This window comes from Littorina saxatilis, unplaced genomic scaffold (assembly GCF_037325665.1).
Source record: "Littorina saxatilis isolate snail1 unplaced genomic scaffold, US_GU_Lsax_2.0 scaffold_1499, whole genome shotgun sequence".
Classification (NCBI taxonomy): domain Eukaryota; kingdom Metazoa; phylum Mollusca; class Gastropoda; order Littorinimorpha; family Littorinidae; genus Littorina; species Littorina saxatilis.
Window position 1 is genome coordinate 1 of NW_027127833.1, and position 21,729 is coordinate 21,729.

The 21,729-nt window shown below is 41.2% G+C and overlaps 1 protein-coding gene across 1 annotated transcript; it reads right to left on the minus strand.

Annotated features, from left to right (window-relative positions):
- Positions 1-2,161: 2,161 nt before the first annotated feature.
- LOC138956195 (uncharacterized) lies at positions 2,162-18,799 on the minus strand. Its single transcript, XM_070327617.1, has 7 exons — positions 18,740-18,799; positions 16,615-16,695; positions 15,287-15,370; positions 14,020-14,130; positions 8,882-8,923; positions 7,774-7,969; positions 2,162-3,546 (listed from the first exon to the last, which is right to left on the minus strand). The coding sequence occupies exons 4-7, from the start codon at positions 14,090-14,092 to the stop codon at positions 3,393-3,395; spliced, it is 465 nt and encodes a 154-aa protein (XP_070183718.1). The 5' UTR covers positions 14,093-14,130; positions 15,287-15,370; positions 16,615-16,695; positions 18,740-18,799; the 3' UTR covers positions 2,162-3,392.
- Between the last annotated feature and the right edge of the window lie 2,930 nt (positions 18,800-21,729).

The following is a 21,729-nucleotide window of genomic DNA, read 5'->3' on the forward strand; positions in this document are numbered from 1 at the left end:
ACACACACACACACATACGTGTCTGAGGGGTGGATCTCTGGACATTTGCCGCAAAGAAAAATGTGTTATATCTGGACTTGTTTATTGCTAAAGCTACAGAAACGGAGTGCGAGTATAAACATGTGTCAGACTTTAAGAATACTTTTTGAGAATTTTTTTTTTAAAAACACTCATTATTGAAAGTTACACACCCAAAAATAGAGATTCTGAAACACGTGTTATATCTGGACATCCGCCAACTAAAAGTGAGTGATAACCGGACATAATTATGACCGGAAAGCTGTAAATACTATCAACTCTATCAAAATAGCGTTACATATGGCTATGCGTGGTAGTACAAAAAAGCTACCAGTAATCCCGAATTATTAAAAAAAAAAATAGGTGGGGGGGGTAAATTTTTTTTTTTTTTTTTTTTTTTTTTTTTTGCGCATGAAAAGACTTAAGGCCATATTCTCGTTACAAAACCGGGGGGGGGGGGGGGGGGGGGGTTTTTTTTTTTTTTTTTTTTTTTTTTTTTTGCGCATGAAAAGACTTTAGGCCGGATTTTCGTTACAAAACCAAAGCTTAGTTTAAAAAAAAAAAAAAATTAAAAAAAAATTTTAAATAAAAAAAAAAAAAAATTTAACCTAAAAAGAATGTTAGCATGAATTAAGGTCGTGTCGCAATTTTTCAACCAAGACCAAAACTTTATTTAGAAAATTATATTCTGAATAATTTTCAATCTTTTAAATTTGTGTGTGTTAAAATTAAATGGCGGGATGGGGTGTTGGTAACCAAACCAACACTTTATTTCGCAAAGCTAGGGTGCGCAGCTAAAGATTGTATTCTTTGATTTTGAATTTTTGTTTGTTTGTTTGCTTAACGCCCAGCCGACCACGAAGGGCCATATCAGGGCGGTGCTGCTTTGACATATAACGTGCGCCACACACAAGACAGAAGTCGCAGCACAGGCTTCATGTCTCACCCAGTCACATTATTCTGACACCGGACCAACCAGTCCTAGCACTAACCCCATAATGCCAGACGCCAGGCGAAGCAGCCACTAGATTGCCAATTTTAAAGTCTTAGGTATGACCCGGCCGGGGTTCGAACCCACGACCTCCCGATCACGGGGCGGACGCCTTACTTCATTGTCTGTTTGATATGAGGATCGATACTTGATCTTTTTATCGTGCTTTAAAAGATTCAAGGATTGTTTGCGTGGTAACCCACTTGCGCTCGGAAGCAAGAGGTTGCGAGTTCGACCCTGGGTCAGGGCGTTAGCAATTTTCTCCCCCCTTTCCTAACCTAGGTGGTGGGTTCAAGTGCTAGTCTTTCGGATGAGACGAAAAACCGAGGTCCCTTCGTGTACACTACATTGGGGTGTGCACGTTAAAGATCCCACGATTGTCAAAAGGGTCTTTCCTGGCAAAATTGCATAGGCATTGATAACAAAATTGTCCACCAAAATACCCGTGTGACTTGGAATAATAGGCCGTAAAAAGTAGGATATGCGCCAAAATGGCTGCGATCTGCTGGTCGATGTGAATGCGTGATGTATTGTGTAAAAAATTCTATCTCACACGGCATAAATAGATCCCTGCGCCTCGAGTCAGAGTCTGGAGATACGCGCGCGATGTAAGACTTCATATAACTAAGAAAACAAACGAGAGACTAAAAACACAAGAAACGAACACGCTATATTCCAACATCGGACGACTACCATTCGTGAATAACTTGATGGTTGAAAATGCAGATCTGCTAATATGCACTGCCATTACTTGTTTAAGACATGCACGGATCATATCACAAACATGTGCTACTCCCTATAACTGAAACGTTAAAGCACCCTCACAAAAACACACTAGTAATTAATATCACAGTGGGAAGTATCCTCTTGAGCTTATACTTTAAAACGCTATTTAGCTTTGGTTCCTCAATGTTTGTTTGTTTTCAGGAGAGAGAGAGAGAGAGAGAGAGAGAGAGAGAGAGAGAGAGAGAGAGAGAGAGAGAGAGAGAGAGAGAGAGAGAGAGAGAGAGAGAGAGAGAGAGAGAGAGAGAGAGAGAGAGAGAGAGAGAGAGAGAGAGAGAGAGAGAGAGAGAGAGAGAGAGAGAGAGAGGAGAGAGAGAGAGAGAGAGAGAGAGAGAGAGAGAGAGAGAGAGAGAGAGAGAGAGAGAGAGAGAGAGAGAGAGAGAGAGAGAGAGAGCATGAGTAACCATTGAATGCCATTTTCAGATGTCATTTTTTCTTACTTGTTAATGTTTTGATTTCAAGGGAAATTGTTTTTGATGGTTACAAAATATAATGATTACACTTACAGGCGAATGACACGTGTCCTATTCCCTGTCACACACAGTCGTCAGTTCTTTGTCACTCATAGTGTTGAATTTACTGTCACAAACACACTCACAGCCACAGTCACACACCCTCACTTGGCGAAAACAGACTTTCTTTCTTTCTTTATTTGGTGTTTTACCTCGTTTTCAACCACGAAGGTTATATCGCGACGGGGGAAGGGGGGAGATAGGATAGAGCCACTTGTCAATTGTTTCTTGTTCACAAAAGCACTAATCAAAAATTTGCTCCAGGGGCTTGCAACGTAGTACAATATATTACCTTACTGGGAGAATGCAAGTTTCCAGTACAAAGAACTTAACATTTCTTACATACTGCTTGACTAAAATCTTTACAAAAATTGACTATATTCTATACAAGAAACACTTAACAAGGGTAAAAGGAGAAACAGAATCCGTTAGTCGCCTCTTACCACATGCTGGGGAGCATCGGGTAAATTCTTTCTCGTCCCAACCAATATGGGACTCCCCCTAACCCGCGGGGGGAGCGAAAACAAACACAATTCTCAAGAATCAAGTAAGCAACATATATTTTGCAAACCATAATCATTCTGTACTGAGGTTCAATGGGAACCACATTTTTAGAGCAAAAGTTTAAAACAACACAAGAAGACTTAAAAACGTTTTCCTACTGGACAGAGCAAATACACGTTACAATGCTGCGGGTCCATACAAAAGTCATGATCAATGGGAGTTATCCACAACCCAGAAAATCTCATACAAAGGACAGCTGTCATGACATCTGTCAGTGCAGACGTCCACATATTTACACCAAAAAGAAACAAGGTAAACCAGAAAAAAATCATGAAACATAATCAAGTGATAATCCGAATCAATTTTCACATCAAAATTTGTGTCATTCCAAATTTTTAGAGCAAAAGTTTAAAACAACACAAGAGATTTGAAAAGGTTTTCCAACTGCATGGGTGGGAGCAAAAAATCTGTGCTTTACGAAAAAAAAAGTGTATGACCGGGGGGCTTGTAACCACTTTGCTTGTCGACAAAAATATTTCTTTTAACTTCCCTCAAAGTATTAAACAATGGCGACTGCTTTATCTTTAATTTGGGTCCAGTATCTCCCTTCCAGTGTTTGGCTGCCTGCAATGCCCAACAAAATTTGTTTCTTTCCTGGAAGCTTTCCTCCCAAAATGGAAGCTTGAAAAAGCTTCCTCACGGCCTTCTCTTCTTCTCTCGTGAACTTGCTGTAGTTCCCTGAAACAGAAATTGACAGCTGTTCCTCAAAATGCCTTTGTTGTACATGCTAAAGACTACTAAAAATGAGCACCCAAAAAATCACACCTTCCATGGAGACAATAACGTACAAAATACAAAATAAAAAACAATACTGACAAAAATACATAATTCCCAGGCCTTCAAAGTGAGAGGAAAAGAAAAAAAACAGAATGATACAGCTAACAGAGCTAACCATATCTAAAACATAGCTAAACGACTCCCAACATGAAAAAATGGTTATTTTGAGTCCCCGGCCCCCTTCAGTGAATCTGGATCACGTTTTGTAAAACCGCAACAAACATTATTGAGTTTTTGGAGCGCTGTGGCAACTTTAAAACTTTTAATTTGACCCCTACCTTGTTTTAATGACTGCCAGATTACCTAACGACTTCTGAATCACACACACATTGAAAGCATTGACAAGGTTTTTGATGATGATTAAATGTTATAATTACAGGGTCCCCACTGGTTTTTAGAAACAAAATTCCATGACTTTTCCATGACTTTCCATGAGCCTGAATAACATTTTCCATGACTAGATCCACAGGTCGCCATTTCCGAACACGCAAACTTTTTACGTCTTGTCACTGCCAGTTTTGACACTGGCTTGCTTTGCACTGAATTTGAGTCAGTTTCTACGCAGTGTCTCTGGCTGGCAATGGGGGGGGGGGGGGGGGGGGGGGGGGGCGGGGGATGGCTGGGCGACGAAAATAGCCGCTGGCGTGCTAAAGGTTAATTTTTTTTCTTTCTTATTTTTGTTAAATTCCATGACTTTCCATGACTTGAATTGAAATTCCATGACTTTCCAGGCCTGGAAAATTAAAAATCAAATTCCATGACTTTCCAGGTTTTCCATGACCTGTACGAACCCTGTAATTAGCTCATTAATATAAATTTGAAAGCAAGAAAAGCTCGCTCTCCACTATTTCTTGCTGGAGGGCATAGAAAGGTAAAAAAAAAACCACCATGTTGGTTGGATTTAAAAATTATTTTGTGGGATGTGTATTAATACAAGAAAATGGAACGAATATGATAAAATAAAATAATCAACAAGAACAACCCAAAAATCAATGAGACCATGAATTGCATCAAAGATAAGTTAGAATTTGTGTAGTGTGACTCCTCTTTTATGGTGCATTACACTGAAGAGCAACCGCCCTGATATTATACGTTATTTGCGTTTTTGACCAAAATATGACATTTTACACAGATCTCGACAGTCATTGTTCACCTCGACTGCTAGCGCAGTCTCGGAGAACAATGACTGTCTCGATCTGTGTAAAATGTCATATTTTGGTCAAAAACGCAAATAACATTTATGTATCGATCGAATTCCTTTCAGGTACTGACTTTGTTGTTTTAACGATTGAACGAGCACACACACACATGCAATCAAACACATAAGCTTCATATTTGGGCGTTTCAGGTTGACCGAAACTTCAAAGGAACTACAAAACACACGTCATGTACTGACTTTGTTGTTGTTTTGACATTGAACAGCACACACACATGCAATCAAACACATGACGTGTGTTTTGTAGTTCCTTTGAAGTTTCGGTCAACCTGAAACGCCAAAATATGAAGTTTTGTAGGCCTCTGACGTCACATGGCTCAAAGAAGGGAAATCCAATGTCCAATCGATACATAACCCTTTGTGGTGGACTGGGCATTAACCTTCGCCGGCACTCATTATCGACTACACACGGACGCATTCGTGGGGCCGTGCAGACCCATGCTTCTCAAAGAAGGAAAAATGTGCATATCCTTCCGTGGCACTCGTGGGGCCGTGCAGACCCATGCTTCTCAAAGAAAGAAAAATATGCATATCCTTCCGTGGCACTCGTGGGTCCGTGCGGACACAGAAGGGTGTTTGATGCAAATATCTCTTAAACGAGTTGGAATTTTTTAATGAGCTTTTAGAAATGCCTCAGACACCTAAAAAGCTATCATCTCCTAAAAGCTCATTAAATTTCAGTGATAATTAATTAATTAATTAATGGTCAAATTTAGACTACACACGGTATTTGGTAAAATATTATGGGTCTGCATGGCCCCACGAGTGCCACGGAAGGGTTTGCACAATTGTCCTTCTTTGAGAAGTATGGGTCCGCATGGACCCACGAGTGCCTCGGAAGGGTATACACGCTTTTGCTTCTTTGAGAAGTATGGGTCCGCACGTCCCCGCGAATGCTTCCGTGTGTTGTCTAAATTTGACCATTAATTAATTAATTAATTAATTATCACTGAAATTTAATGAGCTTTTAGGAGATGAAAGCTTTGTAGGTGTCTGAGGCATTTCTAAAAGCTCATTAAAAAATTCCAACTCGTTTAAGAGATATTTGCAATCAAACACCCTTCTGGGTCCGCACGGACCCACGAGTGCCTCGGAAGGGTATACACGCTTTTCCTTCTTTGAGAAGTATGGGTCCGCACGTCCCCACGAATGCTTCCGTGTGTAGTCTAAATTTGACCATTAATTAATTAATTAATTATCACTGAAATTTAATGAGCTTTCAGGAGATGATAGCTTGTTAGGTGTCTGAGGCATTTCTAAAAGCTCATTAAAAAATTCCAACTCGTTTAAAAGATATTTGCAATCAAACACCCTTCTGGGTCCGCACGGACCCACGAGTGCCGGCGAAGGTTAACAAACATACAAACAAATAGACTGAAGAGCGCAAGTCTGCTGTATATACACTGAGCACAAAAAGTTAAGTTCTGTGAAATTTGGAGACCCTGCAGCTACCCAGCAAAAACACCATAAAAACCATTGATTTTTGGCTATTTTTCCGTTTTGTGGTCACTCTGTTTTACACACTAGATCAGCCTGACAGCGCGACAGATTTGAAAGAAATTTGTATGAACCATTAGGTAAGACACCAAATAAACTTTCGAATGTAAAAAATGTAAAATATTCAGTTTAAGTCACTGTTTCAACGGTTGAAAGTGAATCAAGCCATCACAAAACACAATTTTTGAGAGTAGATGTGGTCACGGACCAGTGACATCATACCCAGATATTGCTCAGATTCCAGAAACACATTTTTGAGCAGAAGAAAGACTGATTTTCAAATACACGTATATTTCTGACCAAATAACTGCTGTTATCTGGGGTATACCATTGAAAAAAATATCCTTTACTTTTTTGTGCTCAATGTATCAGTGCACGGCAATGAAAGTCACAAAGTTAAAAAGTGTGTGGAGTTGTACCTGCAATGTGTGGCCTCTCCGATGAGAGACCACATCCCTTTTAAGGCACAGTAAGCCTCCCGCAAACCATCAAAGACACACAGTACAAACACCCTTTTGTTAGAACACTCACCGCTTGAGAATATCTGAGGTGCCTTACGTAAAGAGCCAGCAATTTTCAATGAATTTATTTTTGCATGGTTTATCTAACGCCATAGCCATCGTGGACCCCGGAGTGTGATCAACTTTCCTTTTTTTTCACAATCTAGTCGTCAGTTTGTGATTTCAATGCGACTCGCCTTATCTTGTGTAACTCTGAATCTAAAATGCAACAACGACTGCGAGTCACACAAACTTAACGGTGGAGTTTGGCTTCAAAGAAGCAAGTTCAATGCAAAAAATGTGTCTGCTTCGGGAAACACTTCTTTGCGTGACATGCTTCCGGACTCCCTTTTTGTCCATTTTTCAAAACTTCGAATTGTAATGATCTTTTTTTGATGAAAAACAAATCTTTTAGGATTAATGAATGCTTGTGTTACAAGTCGTCAATTTATTATTTAGATTTTAGTACTAGCGCCAAAAAGCGTCTGATTTTGGTACTAGACAATCCTGCAGGCCATGCAAAAATAAAATCTTGAAAAAATGCTAGCTCTTTACGGAGGGTACTTAGGATGTTCGCAAGCGGTGATTGTTTAAATGAAAGGGTGTTTGTACGGTGCGTAAAAAACCTGGCAATGTCTGTTCAGAAACTGATAGTTTACGTAAACCAGAGTGTGCTGACGCTTTCTGTTGTCCATTTGTCTATTATCCCTACCAAAATTACCCGTCAACATGACAGGCCACCTTCAATTTAAGGACACTTCTGGCAAGTCATTGCAGGTACCCCTGTACTATCTTTTGCAATTAGTATATAAGAAAACTAGCTATTGTAGTCTAAAAATCAGAACTGGCACAATGGTGCACAAGTGCTTTCCATGACCACTTGTGATCTGGTTTAGCTCCTTGCAGGACACATACCAATTAATTCCGTCTCTGCCATGGTTTCGGATGATCAAGAGGGCCTGCGAGCGTTGGGGCTCCGGAAGAGCCTGGGCCGCAGCAACATCTGCCTCCTCGCTGTGGCTTTTTATGAGGTGCCAGTTGAGGTGTTGAGCAAAGTACTTTTCGCAGAAGATACAAAAGTATCGCTTGCCCTCTGTCTGGATTTTGACTCCTGAAACCCATGATACTTGAATAATGAAGTTGGAAACTACATCACAAAAGAAAGGAAAAAGAGGGGTTAGTTTAAAGGTCCTTATAATAATAACAAAATATATATATATCTATACAAGTGCCGACCTTCAACAGGGTCAGGACAGCATCCCCCCAACTATTAGAGAACAATTCCAAAATTCTTTCACAGTAACAAAAACTATGTTCCTTGTTCATAAAAAATAATGACACACCCTTTATTCGCAGTTATAGCAACAACAAAGAAAACTGCCTGAAATGGAAGAGGGGGAAGACCAAATTGAATCAAATCTTATTTTACAAGGTTTGTGGCATAAGCATTACAGAAATTCTTTCTTTTTCATACTACTCTAATCATATATACACACGGACATACAAACAGAACAGAGAGAGAAAGATAATGGTTTATATTACTAAGGCCACAGACCCATATACAAACCAATGGGGGTGAGAGAGAGAGAGAGAGAGAGAGAAAGAGAGAGAGAGAGAGAGAGAGAGAGAGAGAGAGAGAGAGAGAGAGAGAGAGAGAGAGAGAGAGATTGACAGAGAGAGAGAAAGACAGAGAGAAAGAGACGGACAGTGAGAGAGAGAGAGAGAGAGAGAAAGATAGATGGGTTCTTTTTCCCAACTATTGTTTTTTTTGGGGGGTACTCCTTTTTTTATGTCAGGTCGATTTGGGGGGTACCCTTGCTTGAGCATCGTCATGTGACCACTGTGAAAGAAATTTTTGATCAGGAAAAAAGTACCACAGAGTCAAGTGGGGTGCCTTTACTGGCCTAATAGGATTGAATGAAATGAAACGGGGATGAATGCCTTAAACATATTGCAGTAGAAGTTTAGGCAACTCTCATTCATCCCATAAACATTCTCAGTCACTGAAGACATGCATGCATACCTTTGCTTGTATTTTCCTCCGGTGATGTCGGGCTTTTGGTACCTGCATACAGAATGAAAGTAAATTAAAACTTGTGCATGCTTAGTTTGAAATTGAACAGATCATGAACCAGGTACCAAAAATATATACCGGCACGGTTGGCCTAGTGGTAAGGTGTCCGCCCCGTGATTGGGAGGTCGTGGGTTCGAACCCCGGCCGGGTCATACCTAAGACTTTAAAATTGGCAATCTAGTGGCTGCTCCGCCTGGCGTCTGGCATTATGGGGTTAGTGCTAGGACTGGTTGGTCCGTTGTCAGAATAATGAGACTGGGTGAGACATGAAGCCTGTGCTGCGATTTCTGTCTTGTGTGTGGCGCACGTTATATGTCAAAGCAGCACCACCCTGATATGGCCCTTCGTGGTCGGCAAACAAACAAACAAACCAAAAAGATATGAACACCAAAACGCTTTTGTATGACGGCTTACTAGTGCCAGAACCTAAGGTTACCATTTTCACGTGAAAATTAGTAAATAACAGTGTTAATTACTTATTTTCAATTTTGCCTCGTTTTTGGTCACAGTAGTCGGACTTTAAGAGTCCGCACTGAGAGGCTACAACGTCCGTCAAACATCACTCTCACAATATTTCTGAAATATCTTTTAATAGAAGGCCTTATCGAGCAAGTTATCCGACGGGAAGATGCATGTCAGTTTTCTGCAATAGCGCTTTTCTTAACGTTGTTTTGGGTAACTTAAAAAAGAATAATCGACCCCAAAAACTTTCGAATCGAAGCTGCTTTTAGCAGACGGACTTTTGATCAGCTGTGCTCACACACTTTCACATATATCTTTCAATATAATTCCTTATTCGACAAGTTGTCAGGCAGGCAGCTGTGCCTCATATTCATTTCCACTAAAACACTCATACATCTGCTTTATAGTGTATTACTATTAGTGAAAGACAATTGATCCGAAAATGTTCGAATCGAGAGAGGAAAAATGGTGTGTGGCCGGACGTGTGCTAAAGGTCCGACCACTAGCAGACTGATCTGTTCGGTCTAGGCTAACACACTTTCACAAATGTCTTTCGATAGAATTCGTTATTCAAGAAGTTGTCGGACACACAGTTGTATGTCACTGTTATCTACACTGTAACACATGCGTTCAGCTCTTATTGTTAATTTGCATCGGATTAATAGTCTACCAGCCAGCCTTCCATGTCATGTATGAAACCTGGAAATGTCTGTTCCTGTAAACTTTTATGACGGAAATGTAATCTATAGGGTACGGAGAGTCAAATTAGCTTGGTTGCCTAAAGTTGCACTTTGGGAAATTCTCAGAATCCAAGATGGCCGCTCAACGGTCATCTTGAAGATGGTCAATATATAACTTTTGATCCAGATGGGCTTAAGAGTCGTGTAATACCTCAATATAGGGTTTTTTGATGTCGGCGAGTTCATTTCTGAGGTTGGTTTGTCAATCCTGTCAACAGAATCCAAGATGGCCGCCAAGATGGCCGTCAAAATATATAAAAACACATTTCTCGCCATATCTGGGTTTCTAAAGCAGCTAGATTAATGATCTTAGTGCTGACCATGTTTCCAAAGGCTGGGAAGCCGTTCTGATATCACCCAGATTCAAGATGGCTGCCAAGATGGCAGGTAAACGCCATTCACGCTCAAATCAATGTCACACAAAAATAAGGAAAACGCCATATTGTTTGTCTTTTGTCTGAAAGAACATGTTAGCATCCAGTTAAAGAGGCAACTTTCAGAAAAGCCGATGGGTCTCGATGGTGGGGATGGACAGAAGGAGAGCAAGCACAAAGAGGAAGGTGAAAGAAGGCGAGCGATGGACGCAGCAGACCGGACGAAGATTGCAGAGGAACTGCAGAAGTTCTCGCACCCTCTCATTGTTGAGTCCACTGACCTGTACAACATCGTCAACGGGCAGATCGCGCCAGCAAAAGTAGGCCTAAATGTCCAAGATGCACTCAAGATCGGCAGCACTCAAAGTGAACAGTTCGCCGCTTCGCTTCACAGCACATTCCATGGCCCGATCGAGAGGAAAGTGAAGACCATGCAGGAGATGAAAAAGGTAGTGGTTGTGAAAGACAAGGCCATCTTTGACATTGAAACATTATTCGTACGGCTTCAGATCATTAGGCAACAACGTGGTGTGAAGGCGACAGACATCTTCAAGTACGAACTCAGTCCCGTACCTCCATCTCTCATCGACGAATTCGGGAGTTTGAGGAAAGGAGACAAGGCTGTGCTCGTCAAGTGTCTTGGTGTGCCGGTCAACAACGCACCTGCACCAGACGTGGTGCTGGTCGACTCCTGTACCATGTTGTGTGGCCTGTTGCGGGGACAGCAGGAGATTTTGTCGCGAGTTTCGGCGCTCGACTGAGCCGCTATCCTCCAGCAGCACAGAAACTGGTGTTGTTTGACAGGTACCATGAGAATCAGCCAACTGCGAAGGACCACGAGAGGATGAGGAGGGCAGGGGAAGGATCAAAGGACTTCCGTCTGACACCCACAACCCCCCTCCCACACAGAGAAGCTATCATGAAGAATGCCAACAACAAACGCCTCCTCAGCAACATCCTCTGTGGATATCCTCTGCAGAACAACGTGGAGCTTGTCAGCAGTTTCGATTGTCTTGTCACCCATGAGGAGGCGGATATCACGCTGTGCAGCTACATGCTGAAGGCTGCAGCAGGCGGGGCGGAGACGATCAGGGTGCTGTGTGACGACACTGATGTGTTCGTCCTTCTCGTGTACTTGGCATGGAGGAAGAGGATACAGAAGAGCATCCAGATGGAGAAGTGGGACGGCACGGTGCTTGACACAACAGTGGACAAATTGGGGGACAAGTGTGGTCAGCTACTCGGCATGCACGCCTTATCGGGCTGCGACACCGTGTCGTACCCCTGTTACAAGGGCAAGAAGTCAGCGCTCAAGGTGCTTGGAAACAGCGACATCCTAGGCCTGCAAGATGTCCTTGGGGAGCCAGACGTCAGTCATGACCAACTTAAGGCCACTGCCGACTCATTCTTCCTCGCGCTGTACAGGCAGAAGAAGGCCAAGTCCCGCAATGGTACAAGATCCAAACTGTATCTGGGCAGGAAGAAACCACCACCTTTGAAGAGGCTACCACCAACAGATTGCAACCTGAGGCTGCATGCTCTCCGAGCACATCTGCAGATGATGTTGTGGAAAGCAGCAGACCATAAAGATCCACCAGCCGAGGCTCATGATATCCGCTGCTTCGGATGGGATATCGATGAATCTGGTGCTGTGACACAATCGCTGTCTAATGCGCCGATAGCACCGCAGCAGCTCTTAGATGTCGTGAGCTGTAGTTGCAGCGCCGAGGGGAAAGCGTGCAGCGAGAAGAAGTGCAGTTGCCACAGTGGGAGACTTACGTGCACTGAATACTGTTATTGCGAGGGAGGAGGTGGCTGCTGCAGCCCTTACACGAAGCATGAGCCTGTGGTGGAGGAGGAGGACGAGGAGGAGGAAGAAGAGGAGGAAGAGGAGGAGGAGGAGGAGAAGGAAGAGGAAGAGGAGGAGTTTGTTGAAGACGACCAGTAAGACGAGAAAGAAGCTGACATTGAAGAAGGAGATATGGTTTCAAAGTTTGAATCGTTTGTTTGCTGTAACGCAAGAGCAGTAGAGTTCTATTTCGGTCGTGGCGTGCCAGCTAAGCTGCTTTTGGACATGGACTTTCCCACATGGACTTGATTGAGGTCCTGAAAGTTGCCTCTTTAACTGGATGCTAACATGTTTTTTCAGACAAAAGACAAACAAATATGGCGTTTTCCTTATTTTTGTGTGACATTGATTTGAGCGTGAATGATGTTTACCTGCCATCTTGGCAGCCATCTTGCATCTGGGTAATATCAGAACGGCTTCCCAGCCTTTGGAAACATGATCAGCACTAAGATCATGAATCTAGCTGCTTTAGAAACCCAGATATGGCGAGAAATGTGTTTTTATATATTTTGACGGCCATCTTGGCGGCCATCTTGGATTCTGTTGACAGGATTGACAAACCAACCTCAGAAATGAACTCGCTGACATCAAAAAAACCTATATTGAGGTATTACACGACTCTTTAGCCCATCTGGATCAAAAGTTATATATTGACCATCTTCAAGATGACCGTTGGGCGGCCATCTTGGATTCTGAGAATTTCCCAAAGTGTAACTTTAGGCAACCAAGCTAATTTGACTCTACATACCCTATAGATTACATTTCCGTCATAAAAGTTTACAGGAACAGACATTTCCAGGTACTCTTTTTGGCAAGTAGACTATAAAGAACTATGGGCCAGAAAAGTATTGAATCGCAGGATTTTCGCTCTGGCCGGTGTAACAGTCGCGCATGTGCATTGAACCTCCACAGTCACAAGGCACATGAAAATTAGTAATTAACGCATGAAATTTTTGTTTTGGCGCTAGTAAGCTATCAGGAGGCGAGCCAAAACTGAAAATTAGACATTAACACTTAAAATAGTCATTAACATGTGAAAATGAGTAATTAACACGTTTAATTGAATTTTTGCGTGAAAATTAGTCACTTTCACGGGTTAATTACGAATATATTGTTTTGGCGCTAGTAAGACGTCATACTTTTGGTTAAAAGCCTGTAGTTGCATTGGCTAGTAAAATTGTTCCATTACCTGGTAAAATATCAGAAGCCCTAATACAGTACGACATTACAAGTACATCGTGCATTCTAATCAAATTCGCAATTGGCCCAGAGAGTCACCGGAAAGGCAAATGCTTGCAACGAAATTCACGATTGGCAAAGCAAGTCACGTGGACAACCTCAATCAGTCATAACAGACTGGTTCGCAACCATTGGTACTCGGCTACTTGTGCTATGTTCATTGTTGATTGTCGAGCGATGATTGAACATTTTGCATGCCTGTCATTTTGTGTTTGAACGTAGCGTAGAGTTTAGCGTAGCAATTACAGCAAAATCGTAGCATTCTACGCCAAAATTGTAGCAGTTGGCAGCTCTGTGGGTAGTACATGTTTCTCCACATCAAATCTGCCCGAAGGGTTTTTGAGATCCAATTTGCCAAAGAAAACGACTCCTTACATAGTACACCATTATCTTTAATGTGAAAGTAACAATAAACTGACTTACACTCAGATGTCTCAGACGCTGGGTCGGGGGAAGAGGTAACACTTGCTCCTTTGGGGTGTTCAGCACATTCCATGGCCCGATCGAGAGGAAAGTGATGACGTCGATGGGCTCCTGTGAGGATACAGACATTAAATTCAATAAATTCTGCTCTTCAAAGAGAACCAGATTTGTGGTTTGGACATGCAGGCATGATAGTTGGCCTGGCCTGGTTATATTTCTGCCGGGTCTGTTATCCTTTGCTAACAGTCAGCATTTTATAAATAACTTATACTAAATACATTACATTTCAGACGCTCCTTTAATTTCAGACACTCATTTGAGATGCATGAAATGAAAACCCTGTTATACAAATAATTACAAACTAATTGCAAAGTGCTTTCAAATCATCTGTGCATTGCCTGTGCTTTATGTGTAGCAACACAGTTCTTATTTGATGAGAACCAGTACGTTACACTCAGCCGAAGACAAGGCGTAGAACACAGTCACGATATGGGATCAATAAAGCCCCTCTGACATAGAAATGGAAAAACTTGCTAAATGAAGATATTTGCTTTGATGCAGTTGTTTTCTGATGGGAGCCGCCGTACATGTTTCTTGATCACGTACACGTCTGCACTCTTGGGGCCCAACAGCTCAGATGGCAGGTCTTACCCAATCAGCAGCATTGCGTCTCTTGGCCATGCTTAATAAGCTTGCCTCTATGTTTTTGGCATGAGTTATTTCAAAAAAAAAGTAAGTCCCTGCAGGCAATATAATCAGCTGTGCAGACAATGCCCTGTACCAGAGACTGTTGAGTACATGCCTGGTTGTCTGTGTGTGTTTTAGCTATCAGGGTAAGCATCGAGTATGTGGGGGAGCAGTAGTAATTCTCTTGAAAAAGGATACTCTCTTTCCGCCAAATTTTTCTTTCCTTCTTCCGCAGCAAAACTTGAAAACAAAAGTGCAAATGTTTCAGAATCTCTCATCAAAGAAAAAATTATTTTGGATTGAGGAAACAGACCAGTACACTGTACCTTCATCATCTGCTTAGAATACTGATGCTCTCATGAGACGTAAGATGGTAAACATGTCTCTGTGCCACTACAACACACGAAGTGAAACAAGAAACAGATGTAGAAATATGTGGCCATGATGGCAACCACTAACAATTCAGTTTTTGTTTCCCAATCCATTAACAACCCAAACTTTGGTTCTGCCTCCCATTACCTTGCAGAATTCCCTCCTAGATTGCAAGGTAGCTGCTTGTTTTGTGGGGCATAGGACCTACCTGTCACGTTGGTAGAGTCTTCGGTGCAATCATCCAAAAAGTCGAAGTTGTGGACATCTTCAACTGTATCATCAGAATCATCATCTGAAAACAGAAATAAAAGTCAGATATCTAAATTTAAAGCACAATCTCCCCTCAAGGAGGTAGGTCTGTTAAGTTAAAAGACGTACGTCACATGACTTTTGACATAATTATGGTCAAGTGCCGCTAATCAAGTTACTTTTAGAAACAGGATTTTCCGGTTAAACCTTAAACAGTTTTTAAAAACCAGATTTTCGGCGAGTACCGGAAAGGTGTTAGCCCTGCAATGAGTCACAAAGACCCTTAACAAAAAGAGGGACATAGGAAAACATAAAATAACATGGAGGAAAGCTTAACCTACACACTTGCAAAAGCATTCAATAAAATTAATTGCCATTTTCAAATCCCTTGAACGGCTATTTGGCACGCGTAAACCACTCATCAGTTATCGTAGTTAATTCAACCCCCCAGCCATCGCGACTCTGTGTGACCCACTTTATTCATACAGCCATCTGCAATTATTGTGTACCTCTGAATCTAAAATACAACAAAGGACTTGGAGTGACACAAACTGACTGACCGGCGGCAGTTGACTTTAAAGAAACTAGCGATGTGCATAAAATGTGTCTGATTTGGCAATGGTAAGATGAAGCTCATGAGATGTGATTTTATCCCTGTCGCTGCAGTACCTATTTAAGCACAACACTAATTCTACTCAGACACAGCAACAAACAGTTTCAATTGTTTGGAAATCTCAGTCGACATTTTTTCCAGAAAGGGAAAATTACATTGTTTTTTGGTAGCATACTTCTCTGCCATCAAGTCAAAAGATAAATTTCTTTTCAGGTGAGTCAACCCATTTTGAGGATGCCCTTTCACACAGTCACAGTGAGATTATATTAGTGCTGTGCATTTAACTTAAACTTTCTGTAACTGACATTTTGAGGTGAGACCAGCTGCATTCCCTAGTTCATAGACAATGCATATATCACTTGAGAGAGAATGTTGCTTGCGTGTCTTTGTAAAGGGATGTGCATACAAGTGTTCCCTTCTTTAGCCATACAAAAGGTAAAGAGATCAATAACTGAATAAGGCACATGGGTCCAAATTGGGGAAAACAGTAGCACCTTACAGTCCTGAAAGTACTATATATGGTAGATATCCAATTATTCAAGCAAAACAAAACACACACAGAAACTAGTTTCTTTGAAAAAAATAGACAGGAAATATTGTGTGCTATTGCCATACTGAAATTCCCACTTAAATCGCAGGGTAGCTGCCTGCTTAGCTGTGCATATAGGACCTACCTGTCACATTGAGAGGGACTTTGTTGTCATCATCAGAAACGTCAGAGCATTCAAATTGAGCATCGAGTTCAGAATCAGCATCTGGAAACAGAATCAAGTTAGAAATATTGATTTAAAGTACAATCCCCCCTCAAAAAATAGTCGTTGCCCACTACCTCAGATACAGTTGGGTTTTTTTCCATGTGGGTCAAGCTAATTCCCCGACATGCATACCGGTACATGCACATAATCAACAGCCAGGCTGATATGGTAAGTTGCATTGTTTTCAGAAGTTACTTCTTTTTAGATTTACTACAGTTACCCCAAATAAAACATTTTGCAGAGAGCATCCAGGCTCTACTTTTAGAATGTGATCAAGTTGAGTTATCATTCTTTCAAACAAGCATCTGGTCAATGTCTGTGATAGTGAGGTAAACACTTGTTTCCACAACCATCACTAGCATAATACGCAACATACTCTTTATTTTGAAATGGTGTGACATTATGCGGCTTTTGCTCTCAGGACATCTGAAATAACCCCATTTTTAACTGTTCATGAACATAACCCCCCCCCCCCCCCCCCCCCCCCCTGTGATGCCAACTTTTGCAAAAGGGGAAGGGGGGGGGGAGGGGGGGAGATGGGGTCAACCAAATTAGGGTCATGATAGCAGATTATTAAACCCTTGAAATTTGAAAACTCTAGCTTCAAAGACGCCTGATATAATGTTTTATGAATTAAAATTAACCCCAGTGTCCTCAAAACTTGACGAGGGCCAATCAATCTTAGGTCAAGGTGGGATATAATCAAACCCTACAAGTGTGGACAGTTTTAAAAGTATAACTTTAAAACCATCTGAGATAACCTCAACGTGTAATTTCTATAACCCGCTGTGGCCCCAATATTTGACGAGGTTTAACTCATTGTCTTTCAGGTAGGGATATATCCGTACCCACTCATATGGCTCTATATGACCAGGTACGGATATATATCCGCTCAGGCTGGTCTCGGCTAAAAAAATAATTTGTCAACATAGGTGGGTAGAAAGTGAGGTCATTACTGAAGATCAAACCCTTTTTGTTCACGGCCGGCCGAACAGACACAGGTTATTCAGGCAGGCGAGTCAAAAGTGAACATGCAAACAATTTTGACTTAGCAAATCGCACATATAATTATAATGGAAACACGCGTTCTTTCATACTACTGTTGCGATCGGTTTTGACGCTGCCGCCACCTCGCCGCAACCATCGTGCCGCCATCGCATTGCGTTATGGAAACACGGCTTTAGGCAACCAAGATACTTATACAAAAATTTCTTTAACCGAGTGTAAACATATTATCATCATAGCGAAAACAAATGATTCTGAATCTTGACTGATTTTCTGTCAATTTATGACTGTTGGGTGTAGGTCACACAAAAATTGAAAAACTTATCCTGTGTAGTGTGTATGTTCTTCCTGAAACTGGAAGGGTAATTGTTAACGTGTTAAATTCATTATTCAGATCAAATTCATACATTGATTTAAGCCCCCAAATTTGCAGAACCTGCATAGTAAGCATGTAAAAAGGCTTAGGCCAACAAAAAAAAATTGTCTGTTTAGGGTAACATGACCAAAAAAAGTAGGGTCGGTAGGTAGGTAGGTAGTTTTTTTTTTTTTTTTTTTTTTTTGTGGTTGTTGTGTGTAAATGAAACGCCAAATGTCTCTTTTTAGCATTTTTACCTCTTTTTTTTTTGAAATCAAAAAAAAGTTTTTGGGTCGGCGCCAAATTGATAGGGTCGGTTGGGTTACCCTAAACAGACAATTTTTTTTTTTTGTGCCTTATCAGATCCCTTTGCCTTTGGTGTCACGGAATGAACTGTACCGATGAATGCTCGGAATGCATTTTGTTCACATGTATAGGCCTACATCAATATATATCGCGCGCGTATCTCCAGACTCGGACTCAAGGCGCAGGGATCTATTTATGTCGTGTGAGATGGAATGTTTTACACAATACATCACGCATTCACATCGACCAGCAGATCGCAGCATTTCGGCGCATATCCTACTTTTCACGGCCTGTTATTCCAAGTCATTTCATACTCACAAGGAGGCGGACAGCGGAGGGGGGGGGGGGGGGGAGGCGGGTGATTGTGGTGGGCATTACCCTGGCAGATATGTTGAATGCCACAAAAATAACAGCCGCTCAGCTCGGCGGCTGTGGCGTGTCAGTTGTTGGGACTTTCGGTTCAGCCGGAAGACAGTGAATCAACTGAGTCAACTGAGCTAGTTACGTATAGACTACATAACTGATTTGCCTTGCGAGTAACCAAATACTGCAGCAGTTTGTCTAGCAGGTTTAAAAAAAACCAGGAATCTGCATATGTTTATTTTGCTTTAAATACGTGTGATTGTAGAACAGAATACGCAAACAGTGCTTACAACTAAATATAAGCTCTAGGATCAGTGTTCACTGATACAAACTGGCGCTAAATATAAAAACACAAACTCAAAATCTTTCAGTTTTGGGTCCTGGAGTTTTATTGTTCTGCAAACCATACAGTCTCAACAGTTGGTTGTCAGTTTTGGTTTGGTTGCCCAGATAATGCGCAAAAGATTTGCTGACTACTAAGTAGGTTAAAACTGTACATTATGTAGGTCACCTACATCGGCTAATTAGGTCATAATTTATAGTAAAGCCGTCGGGACAGCCAGTCGCTCTGCGCTATATAAACAATACGGCTTGCAGCCTCCCTTTGTCCCAAATAGAAACTTATTCTGGGGACACAAATAGAAACTTAGCCTCCCTTTCTGCTATCGTTGCTCGTCACATTTGACAGGTTCCACAACAGACGAGGGAAATCCACAACAGACGAGGGAAAACTCTATAGTGGTAGGCTACCTCTTATAGCAGCAGAGGTTCATAGGTCATGTTTACGACCATAATTATTTGAGCGGCGGTCACTGACGTGTTTTTGTTTGTTTTATTGTTCTTATTTTAGTTTTTTAAGGCTGTTGTCATATGTTGTTTGGTTGTTTTAAGAGCAGATGAACTTGTGACCACACTTTTCCATCCATTGTTTAATTGTATGCACAATAACGATGATCTTATGTCTAGTTATGTCTTATCCCTGTAAAATTGAATCTCAAATCAAGTGCCGAAGTAATCACTACTGCTGATTGTGGGCAATAATGGAAAGACAAGACAAGACAAACGGCGATCCTGATCGTTAAGTAAACGGCCTTGTGACTGGATTATAAAGTTTAAATGAAATGACACTTTAATTTGGGTTCGAAATTTGGTGCAATAACTTGATGGCTTTCGAATTTTAAAGTACCGTAACCAAGTGCAGCCGCGGAAGCTTTTTCTCGATAACTTCATGTCAAAATAATTGCGGACGCATTATTAAAAAAAAAATGGACAGGATTTTTATTTTATTTTACTTTTGTACATATTTGTCACATTAATTCAGCTAAGATTGTAATTGACACATTTTAAGCATTGTCGGTCCTGTCTTTCTAGCGCGGCGAACAAAACTTCTAATCGCGTAAGGCAAAATAAAATGTGTGTGTGTGGGGGGGGGGGGGGGGGTGCTAAAGTTATGAGGAAAGAAATAGAACTAACAAGTTTCACACTAAACAACAGTAGGCTACCATAAACTAAATCCAACAACAAAAAGACTGCCAACGTTTCAAAACTCAGAATAATAAACACACAAGAAAAGTAAGATGCTGGAACGTTTGTTATTGACGTTACAGTCACAAAAATATGGACCCAACGGGTTTTTTAAGTTAAGAGACAAAATATTAGTGACAAAAACTGAATTGCTTAATTCGCCTTCCTAGCGAGCGGCCGAACATTTCATTGAGCTAAGATTTTGTCATAAACTATTTGGTTTTTTTTCACTTAGAAGACCGTATTTGAGTCAAACGTTCGAATTTACCTTTCTTGTTTTTTTTAAATTCTCAACAGTTTACACATGTTTAATCAATGTCACAGATCCTACCAAATAAAAAGGAAACACGCAAACAAACAAAAATACTTACGGTTTGGTTATCCGGTTGAATCTTGATGATCTGCCCAGAAGTACTATTGAACTGCAGACAATGACCTTGTATCGATGACTTGTCACAATCAAACCACGAAAAAACACTTTCATCCGTGAATCTTTAGTGCACGTCACAACGCACGCTCTGCACTAATGCTAAGCTCGTTCCAATGAAACAACAATGACAACTGCTTGTGTGTAGTTTACTTAAAAAGAAAGAAAACAAAAGAAATGACAGATTTGAGCACCGCCCAGTTCTTTGCGATTGACCAATAAGAAGCCAACCACTGCCAATAAGCCAATTAAGTATAAGCATAACCGTAATGTGGGCGGAGTATCTCCTGTTATCGTTATATTCGGATTCTGTTTATGGCTGTATTGCGCAATGTGGCGGGTAGGTGTTGAACACGCGAAGCTTCGAAGATCACACGCGTTTATTGAAAAACATTTCGCTCTTGACAAGTATTAAGTGGAAGCTGGTCGCGACAGTGTCGCTTTCATAAGCCACGACAGAAGAGCAGACCACCAAGCCGGCATTGGGCCACTTAATCATTTACGACTCAGGGAACAGCCGATGTGACATACTCACCGGCATCTCAGATCTGAATAAGTTAAGCACGTGTGGAAAAAATTACACAGAAAATAGGAAATTCAAAGGCGGCGATCCTGTCATTGTCTCTTCTCTGCCGAAGCTTGCGCGGGAAAAACCCATTTATCGAGTTTTTGTTTAAAGATTTTAATTTAATTCAATTCATTTAAATTCTTAGTTCCTCTACGAGCACACTTGCATCAATATAACAACACAACACAAAACATTTAAAACGATCATTTTCCATGCATGTTTTGAAACAACAACAACAACAACAACAACAACAACAACAACAACAACAACAAACAAACTAAAACCAAAACTATTGCTGCATCTTGTATAATCAATCTATTGATTACACAAACTGCACGGGTAATAATCAACTAATAGTCACAGGTTCAAGATTTTTGTTCTTATCTTAGTGAACAATCCCTAGGTTTCCACAAACGAGCGCAAAAAAGAACTTCAAGTGCAAACAAACAACAAGTCGCGTAAGGCGAAAATACAACATTTAGTCAA

Coding starts and splice junctions, on each gene's coding strand:
- LOC138956195 (XM_070327617.1), bottom strand. CDS start 14,092: ATGGAATGTGCTGAACACCCCAAAGGAGCAAGTGTTACCTCTTCCCCC. Junction 8,924..14,019: donor AGCGTCTGAGACATCTGAGT/GTAAGTCAGTTT, acceptor TTCTGTATGCAG/GTACCAAAAGCCCGACATCA. Junction 7,970..8,881: donor GGAGGAAAATACAAGCAAAG/GTATGCATGCAT, acceptor CATGGGTTTCAG/GAGTCAAAATCCAGACAGAG.